General features: G+C 42.7%; 2 protein-coding genes across 6 annotated transcripts in view; both read left to right on the forward strand.

Moving 5' to 3' along the window:
• PRRG1 (proline rich and Gla domain 1) overlaps positions 1-5,807 on the forward strand; it is a 157,013-nt gene extending 151,206 nt beyond the window's left edge. For 4 of the 5 annotated variants that reach the window (XM_037822218.1, XM_037822220.1, XM_037822217.1 and 1 more), the window contains one exon: positions 1,791-5,807. In XM_037822218.1, coding sequence (XP_037678146.1) covers positions 1,791-2,276 — 486 coding nt within the window. In that variant the 3' untranslated portion in view covers positions 2,277-5,807. The remainder of the gene's footprint in view (positions 1-1,790) is intronic. The other variant, XR_005214624.1, reaches the window with a different exon arrangement.
• Positions 5,808-14,137: 8,330 nt separating this feature from the next.
• LOC119522955 (protein quaking) lies at positions 14,138-15,326 on the forward strand. The gene has a single exon (XM_037821696.1). The coding sequence runs from the start codon at positions 14,158-14,160 to the stop codon at positions 15,181-15,183; it is 1,026 nt and encodes a 341-aa protein (XP_037677624.1). The 5' UTR covers positions 14,138-14,157; the 3' UTR covers positions 15,184-15,326.
• The last annotated feature ends 446 nt before the right edge of the window (positions 15,327-15,772 follow it).

Consider the following 15,772-nt stretch of genomic DNA (forward strand, 5'->3'; position numbering starts at 1 on the left):
CAGGCCTCAAAGCCAGGTCCAGGGGATTCAAACTGCTGTACTGACTTCATGATCCACCCTTACCGTGATGACCCACTCACCCAGTCTGATGTCCAGACTTGGAACAGAAACTGTTTCTCTCTGAATATTTTTAAAGCACTGAGGTTCTGGAGTGCTGGCAGAGTAGAGAAAAACCCAGTTGCAAGCTTCTAGACTAATAGAGTGAGTCCAGTGGCTGCAAAAGGCTTGGTTATTTCATTTACCTGACCTGCTGGGGCTCCAAAACTTGAGGCAGTTGGACTCCTTAGCAATCTTTGTCCCTTCTGGGTGTTGCCAAATTGTTACTGATCAAAAGCGGTGGGTTCTCTGCCTGAAGCACTCAAATGACCAATTCCTGAGACACAGGGGTTTCAAAGAGAGACAGTTTAATGCTAGGCATGTAGCAGGAGATCAGACGGCCCGTCGGCCTAAAAATCGGTCTCCCCAAGCTGCAGTAATTCTGATAGTTTTATAGTATCAAAACATGGGCAGGTTTTAGGATAATAAGCACAAGATGACATAATTAGAGGTGTTCTAATTATTGAGCATGTGCAGATTGATTACAGACTTAGCCACAGAATGTATGTAAGAAAATGGCAGCCTTAATATGACGATGGACATGATTTTTAGTATTATAATGAGGTATAGGTTAGGTGGGCCCCTTTTGGTTAGACCCAGCTTCCTTTATCAAGATAGCTCCTAAGTCAGCCCAGAACTAACCCACCCCAATTCCAAAGTTATCTTTAGTGATCATAAGACTCTCAAGTTGAAAAACCAGATAAAAGGGATACAAGTGAGGATCAGTCACAGTTTTTACAGTCTTTTGTAAATCTTTTACAAGGGCACAAGATAAAGGCTATAGAATCATTATCAGAGATCAAGGCAGCTGGATTACAGTTCAGAGATTTCAGGTATTTTCCTCTGTCTACTCTAATATACCAGAAAGTGAAAAGGAGTATCTATATAATGATTCAGTAATCATCCCCTAAATCTGAACAGTTACACAATGCCTGCTGCTTTTCCTGCCTAAGTAGGTTATAAGTTAGGTGAAACAGAGACAATTACCTTCTGTCAGTTTTTCAGGTAGCCCCCAGATAGTTTAAAGCAGACAAACACAGTAATTTGTAAATCAGATCTCCTCTTTTCCCTCCAGAACCAGGATCTAGGGTCCCACACTGTGAATATGGGGTGCTGTATTTAAGACTGCCACCCAGGGAGGAGGTGGGGCAAGGGCAAGTGAAAACACCATGAAGCATTCCTACTATTATTAAGTTACCTCTTTCTTGTTTCACTGTTTTCTTGGTGGCTACAAACTTTGGACCATTTCTGGTTGTTTTCTTGATGTTTCTGTGTTGGGATAAAAGGTTCCAGCTGCCTACTCTGGCATTGTGCTGATATTACTCCTAAGCTTGTTTTTTAACTTTTCAAAATAACAGCTGATCATTTTCCTTAAAAATTTCTTTTTGTCTTTGCAAAAGAGTATTTGTAGATTTTTTTATTTCCCAGCCTGCCGCAAAACACAGAGAAATTGGATTATACAAGCCAAGCATGGAATACATAATCATTTTCATAAGTATTATTGATGCTTGCACATAGCAAAGTCATGTGGATAATATAAAAGAGCCACTTTTTTTGTCTGTGGTTTCTTGTCATGGAAGTTATAGACTGTAGGTTGTTTGAACCAACAAACATTGAACCCAGACATTTTTTTCATCTGTATTTTCCATCTTTTGATTATACTAATTTCAATTTATTTTGTCTTATATTTTCAGAAGGAGTTTTGGAGCACCTATACAAAAGCACACCAAGGAGAGAGTAACAGAGGAAGTGACTGGTTTCAATTTTACCTTACCTTTCCATTGATCTTTGGGCTATTCATTATCCTCCTTGTCATTTTTCTAATCTGGAGATGCTTCCTGAGGAACAAAACTCGTAGACAGACAGTGACTGAGGGCCACATTCCTTTCCCTCAGCACCTGAATATTAGCACTCCTCCTCCCCCACCAGATGAAGTGTTTGATAGCAGTGGGTTGTCTCCAGGCTTTTTGGAATATGTGGTTGGGCGCTCAGATTCTGTCTCCACACGCCTGTCCAACTGTGACCCCCCACCGACCTATGAAGAGGCTACTGGCCAGGTGAACATGAGGAGGAGTGAAACAGACCCTCATTTAGACCCACCTCCAGAGTATGAAGACATCGTCAACTCCAACTCAGCCAGTGCCATTGCTATGGTGCCTGTGGTCACCACCATCAAATGAAGCTGCAAACTTCTTTCTACTCTAATCGTTTTTAAAATACTAATGAAAGGATTTTCTAGCACTTTACCACTACATAAATGTGCATTGTCTTATTTTATTATACCTTACAATGTACCACTTCACACTTTGATTTCCTTTAATTTTGTTTCCTACTATAAAATCATTATCTGTGCTCATTTTTCCTAGTGAATATATGTGAAGAAAGAAAAAGCATACTAGTGGAGGTCTTCATGTGATGCAAGGAGGTATACATATATATGTATGTGTATGCATATGTACATATATATATGTGTGGGTATCAACACAGTATATGGGCTACTGTCTTAAAAAGTCTTGAACTTCTATTTCGATCACTTATGAAGAGAGTATTACTCATAAAAATTGGAGGAAAAGGCACCAACAATTTGTGTAACAGATAGCCAGTCACATGCTGTTAAATTTTGCAAATAAGATGGACCTAGCATGTTTTCTAATTCTTACTGGCTTTTGTTAACCTCCTAATTCTCCACCTACCTTCTAAAGTAAAATCGTGCATGTAGTAAATGTTGATTTTAGAAACACCTGAGAGAGAGAGAGAGAACACTAAATAAATAACTTGCTTACAGTGTGCAGCAAGAATATCATTGGTCATTAATGGCATTTGGTGAATTTTATAATAGGGATTTTTTTTTTGGTTGACCACTCCTCCCACCCATGGAAAATTATACCATATTTGCTTACCATCTCTGAATGTCTCGTGATTTGAATTAATATCTTGGGTAGAGAACATTCTCTGGCAGCAGAATAACTTTTAAAGTGCATATATATATTCATATATATGTGTGTGTATGTGTGACAGGGAATAGATACTGATTACTCCTTTGCTCACATGTGGCAATACTATTTTCTTCTAGCTGATTCATTACCTTTTACTTTGCTATCTATTCTCTCATCTACCACAGACTCTTCAACTACCTGAGTTGAATTAAAATGAAAATTTTGAAATTATTTTCTAAATGTTTTTATATATGTTGAATTCTTGGCCTCAAGATTATTAGGAGACAATTTTCCATTCAATTAAGAACTGTCACTTTTAAATTGGTCTCCAATTGTTGGAGGAAGATTGCAAAATCAACTTATATCCCTTCTCATGACTGTTGCCATTTCATTTTGTATTTTCATCAGATTTTCTTTCTAACTGCAGGAATTTTATTTTTGTCTTGGAATGGAGAGAACTGGTTGTGATTGAACTGCATACATGAACTGGGTCCAAAAGGAAAAGTTAAGACTGTGGCTTCCTAAGAGCGTCCATTTTGTGTGCACTGATGGAAAATTCAGTAAGTGTGTTCAAGGAAATATCTCTGCCACTCCCCAGCCTCCTTAGTGTTGGAGAAAATGGTTGATGAGCAGAGAGAATGCCAATTTCAGTGGGTCATTCCCTGCTGGCTCCATCTCCATCCCCACCAACCCTCCCAAATCCTGCTTGGAACCAAAGGGAGGAGGAGGAGTGTCTGGGGCTTCCTGAACCTGGAGTCAGATGGCCTTAATCTTAATTCTGCTCTGCCACATACTTGCCATGTTACCTTGGGCAAGACCCATGTCTCAGCCTCAAATTCCTCACCTTAAAATGGGAATAATATCATTTGTCCTGCCCTTCTCCAGGGGTTTTAAAAGGATGATACTGTGTCAAAGTACTTTGTAAACTGTGAAGTGCTAAGTGTAAGGTGATCGTGTTATTACTATGCTTCAGGGAGAGTTCTCTCCCTCCGTTTTCCTGCAGTTTATCAGAGCTGTCACATAGAAGTAGAGCAGCTGCTCCATAAATGGCCAACATGTTCCTAATCTGAGTGTGTGGGCTATTAGTTAAACCCCTGCCATTCTCTAGTCGATACCAATGCTGTGCCAAATTAAAGAAGACAACCAGGATTAAGCCAATTTTGGGAAGGAACTAAAGTGTGTGCATTTAACTAAAATGGTTTTGTAGCTTTTATGATCTACAAATGAATATATCTTAATGATGTGAGCAGAAATGGCAATATTATTTTGAACTTGGCTGTGAGTACGTGACGATTTTTGGCTTCTTAAAGTTGAAGGTAGGAGTTATTGACCCAGTGATGTGTGTACGTGTGGATTTTTGTTTGTTTGTTTTTAATGAAAATTAAGGCTCCTCTGTGTGGACTTTTATTTTTTTGGTTATGACAGGCCTTAGATTAGACCAGCAGTTTTCCAAGTGTTGCCCTTGGATCCATTCTTCCAAGAGCCTGTGTGATCAAAATTATTTTCATAATAATATGAATACATTATTAGCCTTTTCACTCTTACTCAAAAAAGTACAAAAATGTAAAACAATGCCACTCTTTCCACAAATCCTTTTTGTTTTTAAAAATACATTTTTTCATACAAATATTATGTTAGCATATAATGGGTTTATTATTTTTAAGTGAACTAATATGTCTAAAGTATCTTTTTTGTTTCTTGTTATGGTAAGTACTGATAGATATAAACCACAAAAACAAAAGCTCTTTTGAGTCTGGATCCCTAATAAATTTTAAGAGTGTAAGGTGGTCCAGAGGTGGAAAAGTTTGAGAACCTGGGATTAGACAAGGGAAAGGGAGCAGGATCTTCTACTAGTATCTATTCTTGCAACTTTATTTCACATTTTCAGCTCCTGATCCTGCATTTAATTATGCCTCTTAGAGATCCCTGAATTGCAGTATAAAACAATGAATGTAGATCCTTGAAACAAAAGCCACCTGCTTAAACTGATCAATGATGACAGCTTTTTATACTAATAACTGGTATCAGTCATAGATCTCATGGTGGCTTTCACATGATAATGGCAGGCTAAACAAAACACCACTTTCTTCAAGAACATTCATTTAGGTTTATTTCTTTTTTATTTTGTTTGGGTTTGTTTTTTAATCTTCAGCTACCCTATCTGGCCTTATAAACTCAGATTCTTCACATTTATCATAAATAAGGGGCTTCTTGGAACAATATATATTTTTTATGCTTTTGTCTTTTCTTACATAATTGATATTATATTCACCTTTGACTGTTTTTAATAAAGGTTTATTTTTGGAGAATATATTTAGTACTTTTCTTAAGCGGTAACTAAATTGAGTCAACTGGTTTGCACTTAAATGAAAGAATAGGCTCTGTGGTCTTCCAGCAGAACGGTTTACAGCCTCCACATGAAGTGGTTGTGTCTGGAATCCCAGAAAGGGCATTTTCTGCCTGCCTTCTCTGAATGTCACAATGAAGTGTACCTGTTTAAATAAAATGATTTTTTTCCCTATTGACCAGTACAAATAAATAGAAGTGCTGTATTTCATTGTCAATGATGACTTCAAGATGGATGATCCTCATAAGAAAACTGTGGAGGTAGCTTTAACTTGGCTCTGTGTAAATAGCATGTATTTTATTATATTTCACATTTTTTAAACACTTGGTTTACATTAAATTATGGTATTTAACTATTTTTATGTTTATAATAGGTAAGGTTTTTCTTACGTTTCTGTGTTTTGGAATGCTAAATAAAGCTATTTTTAAACCCAAGAGGTTTCTTCTGCCATATGTTAATCTTATTATGGTTAGACTCTTATTAATTGTAGTTTTAGTTACAGGGTAAAATTATTGTATCCTTTTTCTTATGAATGTAAGGAATATTCCTCAGTAAGGAAATTAAAAATCATCTGATGAAAGCTTCAGGGTATTCTCAGCATGAGAAAGAGCTTTCTGGAATAACTTTTGTATGAAGCTGGTTTGAAACAAAATGGAAAAACTTACTCCGAAGGAATAGTTTGAGCTCCCTGCTGTAATATGGTTTCTCAGGTTCACGGTATTGACTACAGATACTAAGGAGATGTTTATTTTTGTTTGTTAGTTAGTGGAGGAACAGATTGTATTTGACATTTGAGAAGATGAGAAAGGATAGCACAAGATGAAAACATATGCCCACAGGCCATCTTCCTCAGTGTAGCTACCTCAAAGACTAAAATCTGGCCCATCATATCATAAAACCAGCAATGTAAATAGGACTTGATCTCAATGGTATAAAAAGTTCAAATTAATTACTTTATATGTAATTAGGAATTTTCAATATCAACTATTAGTCTAAGTATTCATTTTATAAGTAGAGTTGAAAAAATAAAAGGTACTTTTAAGCTGTACATATCAATTTCTAAAAATTAAATAATTTACAGCTTGATGAATAGGTCCATGCAATCCAACATCTGGATCAAGACATTTATGGCACCCCAGAAGGCTACCTCATATGCTTTCCTTAAAGGTAGCACTGTTCTATCATCTAGCATCATAGCTCAATTTTTAACAGCAGATACTTGGCTATGACCATAGGGACTTCTTTTTTTTTTTTAGTTTTAAGGTATTTTGTGTGATACATGTAACATCTTCTACCTGACCAAGGATTGATCTTGCCCTTGCTCTTCTCCTCAGACATCTCTTCCTGTAAGACCCTGGAAACATGCCAAGCTTTGGCCGTTATAACCTGGAGCACAGCCCACCCTGAACACATCTTGTTTTGAAAAAAGAGGATATATCAAGATGTTTTCCCAGTACTTATATCCAAAACCCTAGCGCCTAGCCACCTTTGTTCCTGAAACATATAATCTGTCAAGCGGTTGCCATAAGCATGGGCATACTTGAGTGAACTTGCCATCTCGCATTCAGTCATAAGGTAGCTGCAGCTCTCTATAAGTTGCTCTAATAAATGCTCTTGCACTGATGATAACCCTGGCATTTAGTCCCTCTTTCTTTGGAATCTCAACTGGCCTGTTGTACGGTGGTTGGGGCAGTCCTGGCTGGGTCTTCCCCTTTTTCTTTTGGGGCAAGCCTTGTTCCTGGTTCAGCAGCATTCCAGAGACAAGGGCTGGGGAAAAGAGCCTCTGACCTTGGAAACCCCGGGCTGGCCACAAGGGTGTATGTGGGCCTGTGTTGCACGTCTCTTAGAAGATGTTTTGCTGACACTGCCCAAACCCTGGCAGGTCTTGCCGCCTTGTTGGAAGGGCTAAATTTGTACTCAGCCAGCAAAGAGAGGAAGTGGCTGGTGGCTTGGGTAGGATGGCCCCAGTTGTTTGCAGTAAAACTAGCTACCGAAGCACAGTTAACAGCTGAGGCCAGAGTATGTAAACTAGAAGAGAAGCAGTTGGAGCAAGACATGAGGTCAACAGCAACTTTTCTGGTAACTGTAGGGTGGAGAAGGTAGAAGAAGGGGAGTCTAGGCCCACAGGTATGCCAAAGGGTGTGGGGAAAAGCTCCCTAGAGTGAAAGTACAGGCTACAGCGAAGGCTCCCAATGGGGATGTAAAGACATGGAATCCTTTAAAAAGCGAGAGTGAGTCCAATGAGTTGGTTGAGGAAATCAGCTCAGAGCATGACGGACAGGAAGCATCTGCACACATGTCCCCTTATACAGAATAAGGTAAAACAGATTAGACCAGTGGGGAGCTCAAAGGTCCCCTCTGCCAAAGAATCAAACATCAATGCGGGAATAATGCCCAAACAGAGCTGCTGCCCCCTGGAAAACTGCTGAAGAAACAAATGCTGCTGAGAGAGCTAGCAATGCATATGACCATTTATTCCCCACTCTTGTGGGGCCTCAACAGTGTCTCTTTAATGGAAGACGTGAAGAATAAATTACTAAAAGTGGCATCGTCTGGTGGGAAGGAGAACCTCCTCTATTTTAGGCCCTCTTTCCAGGATCCCTGTGTATGATGTACGACAAGCCCTTTCTGAAATAGGAGAGACGGAGGGATACTGGAAAATCCAGGGCCCAGAATACCAAGTGGGAGAGTGAAATGTGGGGAAAAGGAAAACCGCCTCCCGCAAGATCCAATGCAAAGAGGGTTTCTGGCAGCCACATGTGTCAGGACCTGCTGAAAGGTGAAAGTGGTATGAGAGAAAATTGGCAAGCAAACCAAAGCCGTCCTACTGAAATACTGGAAGGGGCCGGAGCTGGAATAATGTACACTAGAGTGCCCCACAGACAAGGGTAAACAATATGAATTGCCCAATGGGAAGCTGATAAATGGCTTATAAATGGGCTTACCTTGTGGGGAGCTGAACTATGGCAAGATATCTGGGACTGCCTACAACACCCAGGGACAGAAGTTATCGTCTTCCATGTGGCTACCTATCAGCCAACCTCCCTCCCAGGAAACAAAGAAGCAGATAACTTAGGAAAGACCCAGGCTGTGGAAATGACTGAGAAGACGGACATAGCCACTGAATACGCTGGGAAGGGAGGCACGGGTATTCACACCACCTGGAGGCTCATACAAACGGCTGCTCTGCCTGTCTCCGGAGAGGACATTGAGAGAGTCTACCGGGACTCCCTACGTGCAGCCAGGTACGACCAAATCTCTGTCTGGGGTGTCTGGCCATATAACAAGAGGCACTAAAGCTTTAGACATCTGGCAGGTGGACTATAGAGAGCCTCTTCTGAGGTGCCGAGGGTATCACTATGTACTTACCTGTGTAGACGCTGTTAGTGGTTTCATGCAAGCATTTCCCTAAAGACGAGACAACCAAACATCCACTATTAGAGAACTGCTGTCTATAAAGAACTTATGGCACACCCAGTGTCATTTCTAGTGACTAAGGCCCCCACTTCACTGGCACCCTAATATAAGACTGGCCACAAAAGGAGGAGATAGCACGGCAGTTTCATTTGCCTTATAACCCTCAAGGAGCTGGCTTGACAGAAAGGAAAAATGGCCTATTAAAGGAACAAAACAGACACCTCAGTGGGCAGACATCTTTAAAAGGAAGACAGTAGTCCTACCAGAGTCCCTCAGAAGACTTAAAGAAGCACCCAAAGGGAGGTAGGCCAGCCTTTAATAGGATCCTAGCAGTGTTAGCCCTTGCACAAGCCGTGCAAGTGTGGAAATAGAGGAGGCCTGGAGCCCCGAGCTCAATGCCATCTGAAATGGGATAAGACTCCTAACCCCTCTCCTTAGCACCTCAGCTCCTGCCACTCTAGAGCTAACCCCAACAGTCCTGGAAGAGGGAGGACCTAGAGAGACACGGTGGCAATGGGCAGGCAAGTGTCCAGTCCCGAAGGGCACAGCTTTGGTGACGGTACACTGGATTACTGTTAACACTATTAACCTAGAGGTGGCGGCTCCTCCCGTGGTGGGATGAGCAATACAGGGCAATGTCAACCTTGAACACCATTGTCATCACAGGCTGATATCACTCATTCATGGGGGTGGAGCTAAACACCCTGGGGCACAACCTAACCTTTTCCAGCAAAGCTTCAGAAAGAGAAGCCATTGGGAAGACACGTAATGCCCCAAAGAATACAACCTTCCATCAGTGGGGGTCCTATAACCAATTATGGGAAGGGTTTATTTGGCTAAATCCTACCACAGGGATACTATCATGACTGCCTCCCTGGGTTGGGAACAAAAGTCATACAAAACACCACAAACCTGTTAATAGTAGATATCTTCGCTCCATCTCCTGAAAAATGCTCCCATACCGTTACCCTAACAGCACTGACCAGTTCACTACTGACTGGGGCCGATCTCCCAGTATATATGTATTGGAGTTCCCCTATCAGCACACAGTGGCTATGCAGCACAATCACGTGACCCCCAGGTGGATAGGAAGAGGAACCCTTGGCTTCCCCTGGATTGTGTCTAGGATATCACACACAATCCCAGTACCCGTAAATGAACCTATATGGAAAGCGAGGTTGTGCATGTCTGTATTTTCTTGGTGGAGTTATTTGATCTCTGATTCTTTCCCTAAGGTGGTTATACTGACATCATGCTCTAGATAGAAACTTTCTGAAAGATTTTAACCATGGTCCTAAATGATACTGAGTACAGTATCTCTGCAATAAATCAGGAAAATGCAGCTATGTGCAAGATGGTGCTACAAAACCGCAGTCCTGGATATTCTCATTGCAGCAAAATGGGGATCATGCAGCTTATTAAAAACTGAGTGCTGTGTCTACATTCCAGGATAAAGAAGCTGAAGTAGATAAGTCCCTAGCTCTCTTCCAAAAAGAATTGCAACTCATTGATTAAATGGGCAATGGCTCATGGTGATCGCAAATGAAGGCCTGTTTCACAGGGTGGAGGGGCTGTTGGAAAACACGACTGATGAGCCTCTAGCTTTTGTGGTAATTAGACTTATTCTATGTACTTGTCTGTATTGTTAGTGCAGGTGCTGTCTCCAAGCCTCCTTAAAAGTGAGGAAAACCATTTTATAAGTTATATCCCCACCCCACCCATGGCCCAGGGACTGTTGTGGAAAAGGGGACATGTGAAATTGTAAGGGCTTGCCAGGGGGGTGGATCATTTCCCACCTTATGGGGATTCACCTCACCCTTGTCTCCTCCTCAGACATTGTAGGAGCCCAGAGCCTGGACATTTCCCTAAAATTCTATGAAACTTAATCACACATCAGCCTGCATGACCCAGAGCAGTGAATCAAAATGTAATCAGCCTCCCTCAGTGGGAGGCAGTGTGCAGAGAGTCACTTCTCCCTCCTGAATTAACTAAACTTTTCCAAGGTCTACCAGTTCCGGGAACCACGATTGTTACTCCCTTCCTAGTCTGCAGCTATTCTAAATGTTACAAGACCCCTTTATCTCATACTTGTGGGAATGTCTTTGTTTTGGGCCCCTATAACTGGGCCTTCTGACTCCTGCTTCTTCAAAGAAACCAGATGTGCTTAACTGCGCTGTACTTTCAAACTGAGCTCTGAATTGACCACCGTCAGAGCAGACTGAATGACTTCTTGCTTCACTCCTGTAATTAAGTTCCTATAATGAAGTTTATGTCTTGCTCTGTTCAGGGATTTTCCTTTGGTCTCTCTGGACCAGCCTCTGTGGGCCGGAACAGAAATCCATTCCTGTAACATCTCAGAAGCCTCTTTCTTTAGAATCTCAGCTGGTCTCCTTATAGGGAAGTTTGGGGCAGTCCCAGCTTGGTCTTTCCCTAGTTCTTCTTTCAAGGTGAGTCCTGCTACTTATTCGGTGGGGCACAACATATCTCAAAAAGTTCAAGGTAAGTTTCAGAGCTTCACATCCATCTCTTGGCCTTACCTAAAATTTCTTAAACCTTCTCTGTGTCTACAAGAAAATTCACTTTAGGTACAAAGACAAAGAGTTGAAAATAAAAGGGTGGATAAAGATATTCCATGCAAGCAGCAATGAAAAGAGAGCTGCAGTGGCTATAGAATTGTTAGGCAAAGTAGACTGTAAGTCAGAAATGATTACAAGAGACAAGGATATTCTATTTTAATAAAAGTTTCAGTCCAGCAAAAACAGATGATTATAAATATATATGTACCACACAACAAAGTCCAAAAATATGAAGCAAAAATTGACAGAATTGAATGCAGAATGGATAGTTCTACAATAATAGTTGGAGACGTCAATACACCACTTTCAGCAACTGATACAACACCTAAACAGAAGATCAATAAGGAAATAGAGGACTTGAAAAACACTATTAACCAAATAGACCTAATGGACACATACAGAACACTCCACCCTACAATAGCCCAATACATATTTTTCTCAAGTGCATATGAAACATTTTCTAGGATACACCATACGGTATGTGTGCCAGTTTGGATGTATTATGTCCCCCAAAACACCATTATCTTTGATGCCATCTTGTAGGGGCAGATGTATTAGTGTTGATTAGATTGGAATTCTTTGAGTGTTTTCATGGAAATGTGACTCAATCAACTGTGAGTGAAATGATTGGATAATTTCCATGGAGGTGTTACCTTGCCCATTCAGGGTGGGTGTTAATTAGATCACTGGAGTCATATAAAGGATTTCACAGACAGAAGGACCTAAGAGCAACTGAGAGTGACATTTTGATGAGGAACTGCAGCTAAGAGAGGACAAAATGCCCTAAGTGCAACATTTTGGAGAACGCCATTTTGAAACACAACCTGGGAGCAAGTGGTTGCCAGCCACATGCCTTCCAAGCTAACAGAGGTTTTCCGGATGCCATGGGCCATCCTCCAGTGAAGGTACACTATTGTTGATGCCTTACCTCGGACACTTTATGGCCTTAAGAGTGTAACTTTGTAACCAAATAAACACCCTTTATAAAATCCAATCCATTTCTGGTGTTTTGCAAAATGGCAGCATTAGCAAACCGGAACAGTAGGCCACAAACAAAATCTTAATAGGGGACTTCTGGAAAGACAGCAGAACAGAAGAAGCAAAGCAAACTTCTCCATGAAACAGACTAGAGGATGGGCAGAAGGTATACAGAACAGTGGTTCCAGGGTACAACCAGCTGGAGAGGAAACTCTACAATGCATAGTGAGGACATGGATGGAGAGGCAGAGAGACTGCACCTGAAAGGATGGGGTCAGTGTGTTCAACTGGGACCACCGCCAGGGACTGGCAGCTGAGGCTGGATGCCAAACACAGGAGGGAGCAGCTTTCCACACTCTATGCACCCTTTTCAGCCATTGGCTGGGAAGATAACTTTTCACAGCCCTGCAACCAGGAGCTCCTCTGAGGGAACTTGGGATTCAGCAGACTGGCGGTGACTACATTTACTCTTCCTCCATGGAAGCCCATGGTGTGCATGGGCAAGAGACAGGGAGAGGAGAGGGCCATGCACGGAAGCCCCAGGAGCCCTTGCCCAACCCCAGAGGCTCATGGGTGGGTGGCAAACAGATTCTGGGGCACATTTGAGCTCAAGCATGAGACATGCAGCCCTGCAGTACAAGAGTGGTCCACTAGGAGGTCCATGATGACCAGACTAACTGCACCCTTAAGTGGACTCCTTGCCGAGTTTCACAGGCCATACCCCCTAACCCCTGGGCTGGCAGTCCCCAGTTTACATGGAGAACTGGTGTGCTGATTGGATTTCACCTGGTTTGGTCCCCACACAGTGCACAGCAAGGTTGGTGGAAAGCTAGCTTGAGAGTAAGCAGTGGCTCCAGGGAGCCATCTGCTGGGAAGACAGGGAAAGTATACTCCAGCAAGCTGTAGCTCTGCCTAATTATATACAAATGTTCAAATAATCCTGCATACCTCAAAATAACCTTATCAGGATAAGCAAATGCCCTAAAGCCAACAAAAAAATTACAAAACATATGTAGACCGAAGACATGGACAAGCCAATAACCAAATTAAACAGCTGGTGGAGATACAGAATGTGGATCAATTAATCTTAGAAGTACATACAAATTTCCAAAACAACTTCGATGGGTTGGCTAAAGACATAAAGGACATCAAGAAGACTACAGAAGAGCATAAAGAATAATTTGAAAGAGGAAATAAAAAAATAGCACGTTATGGAAATAAAGGGTACTGTACATCAAATTAAAAATATAATAGCGACACACAACAGCAGATTTGATTTGGCAAATGAATGAATAAGTGAATTATAGGACAAGTCAATTGAATGCAAATGCACAAAAGAAATAATGGTGAAAAAATTAAAAAAAAATTGAAATGGATAACAATACAATAGAGTACAACATGAAGCATGCAAATGTAAGAATCACTGATGTCCCGCAAGGAGAATAGTAAAGGGTTATGAAGAGTATTTGGGAGTGCGCGGCGGCAGCGGCTGAGGCGGCAGCGGCGGGGAGCAGCCCCAGAGAGCCCGAGCCGGCGGCAGAGGCGGCGGGCGCGGAGCGGGGCGACCAGCGGAGAGCGCGGCCGGCGGCTCCAGCCGCGGCTCCCCTGCCCGCACCCGCACAGGGCCCGCGGAGACTCGCCTTCCGCCCCCCGCCCGCCGGCCCTCGCGAGCGGACGGGCCACGCCGGGCCCGGACCACGTTGGGCGCCGCGGGAGGGCAAAGTGCCTGCGGGGGCTGGGGGGCGCGCTGGTCGGGGTTCCTGCGCCTGCTCCCGGCGGCGGGCGCGGCGAGCTGCGGGCTTGGAATATGGTCGGGGAAATGGAAACCAAGGAGAAGCCGAAGCCCACCCCTGATTACCTGATGCAGCTGATGAACGACAAGAAGCTCATGAGCAGCCTGCCCAACTTCTGCGGGATCTTCAACCACCTTGAGAGGCTGCTGGACGAAGAAATTAGCAGAGTACGGAAAGACATGTACAATGACACATTAAATGGCAGTACAGAGAAAAGAAGTGCAGAATTGCCTGATGCTGTGGGACCTATTGTTCAGTTACAAGAGAAACTTTATGTGCCTGTAAAAGAATACCCAGATTTTAATTTTGTTGGGAGAATCCTTGGACCTAGAGGACTTACAGCTAAACAGCTTGAAGCAGAAACAGGATGTAAGATAATGGTCCGAGGCAAAGGCTCAATGAGGGATAAAAAGAAGGAGGAACAAAATAGAGGCAAGCCCAATTGGGAGCATCTAAATGAAGATTTACATGTACTAATCACTGTGGAAGATGCTCAGAACAGAGCAGAAATCAAACTGAAGAGGGCTGTTGAAGAAGTGAAGAAGTTACTGGTACCTGCAGCAGAAGGAGAAGACAGCCTTAAGAAGATGCAGCTGATGGAACTGGCGATTCTGAATGGCACCTACAGAGACGCCAACATTAAATCACCAGCCCTTGCCTTTTCTCTTGCAGCAACAGCCCAGGCTGCCCCAAGGATTATTACTGGGCCTGCGCCTGTTCTCCCACCAGCTGCCCTGCGTACACCTACGCCAGCTGGCCCTACCATAATGCCTTTGATCAGACAAATACAGACCGCTGTCATGCCAAATGGAACTCCTCACCCAACTGCTGCAATAGTTCCTCCAGGACCTGAGGCTGGTTTAATTTACACACCCTATGAATACCCCTACACATTGGCACCAGCTACATCAATCCTTGAGTATCCTATTGAACCTAGTGGTGTATTAGGTGCGGTGGCTACTAAAGTTCGAAGGCACGATATGCGTGTCCATCCTTACCAAAGGATTGTGACCGCAGACCGAGCCGCCACCGGCAACTAACCTATGACCTTCTGACCTCTGAACTCTTCACCCAATGATGACCTGACCATGCCTGCCTGCTGATCAGTTAACTGGTAATCGCCTTTGCTTGCCTGTCATCAGTGCAGCGAGCTGAGGCACTTGTCCGTTCGTCTTACCATCTAACCAAACAAAAGACAAAGAAATTGTTGTCCTCCAACTCAGCTTTTTTTCCTGTTTGGGTGAAAGTAGTTCTAGAACCTGCACTGAATAGTAGTAAAGCAATAAGGCCCAATCCATCCCACAGCACTGATCATCTTTTAATTTCCCACCCTAAGCGAACAGTAAGAAGGGGAGGCAGATGGCCCTTAACTACTCAGTGACAGAGGCAGTTACTGTGAGAGACTTCTAGGAATCTTTCTTCTCGTAGCGAAGTCACAGCTCTCTCTGAATGTACTGTGTGATGATGCATCATGCATGAACCTTTGGTCAGGGATGTCATTGGTGAAGTGATTTCAACAAGTATTCAAAATTTGATATGCTGTTTAGTCACTACAGTGCCCTCAAAGGGCAGAAGTTGCAGCCTTTTATATTGCCTGCCAAAATTTGAAGTATTAGGAGAAAGTGTGCC

This window comes from Choloepus didactylus, chromosome X, assembly GCF_015220235.1.
Source record: "Choloepus didactylus isolate mChoDid1 chromosome X, mChoDid1.pri, whole genome shotgun sequence".
NCBI lineage: Eukaryota > Metazoa > Chordata > Mammalia > Pilosa > Megalonychidae > Choloepus > Choloepus didactylus.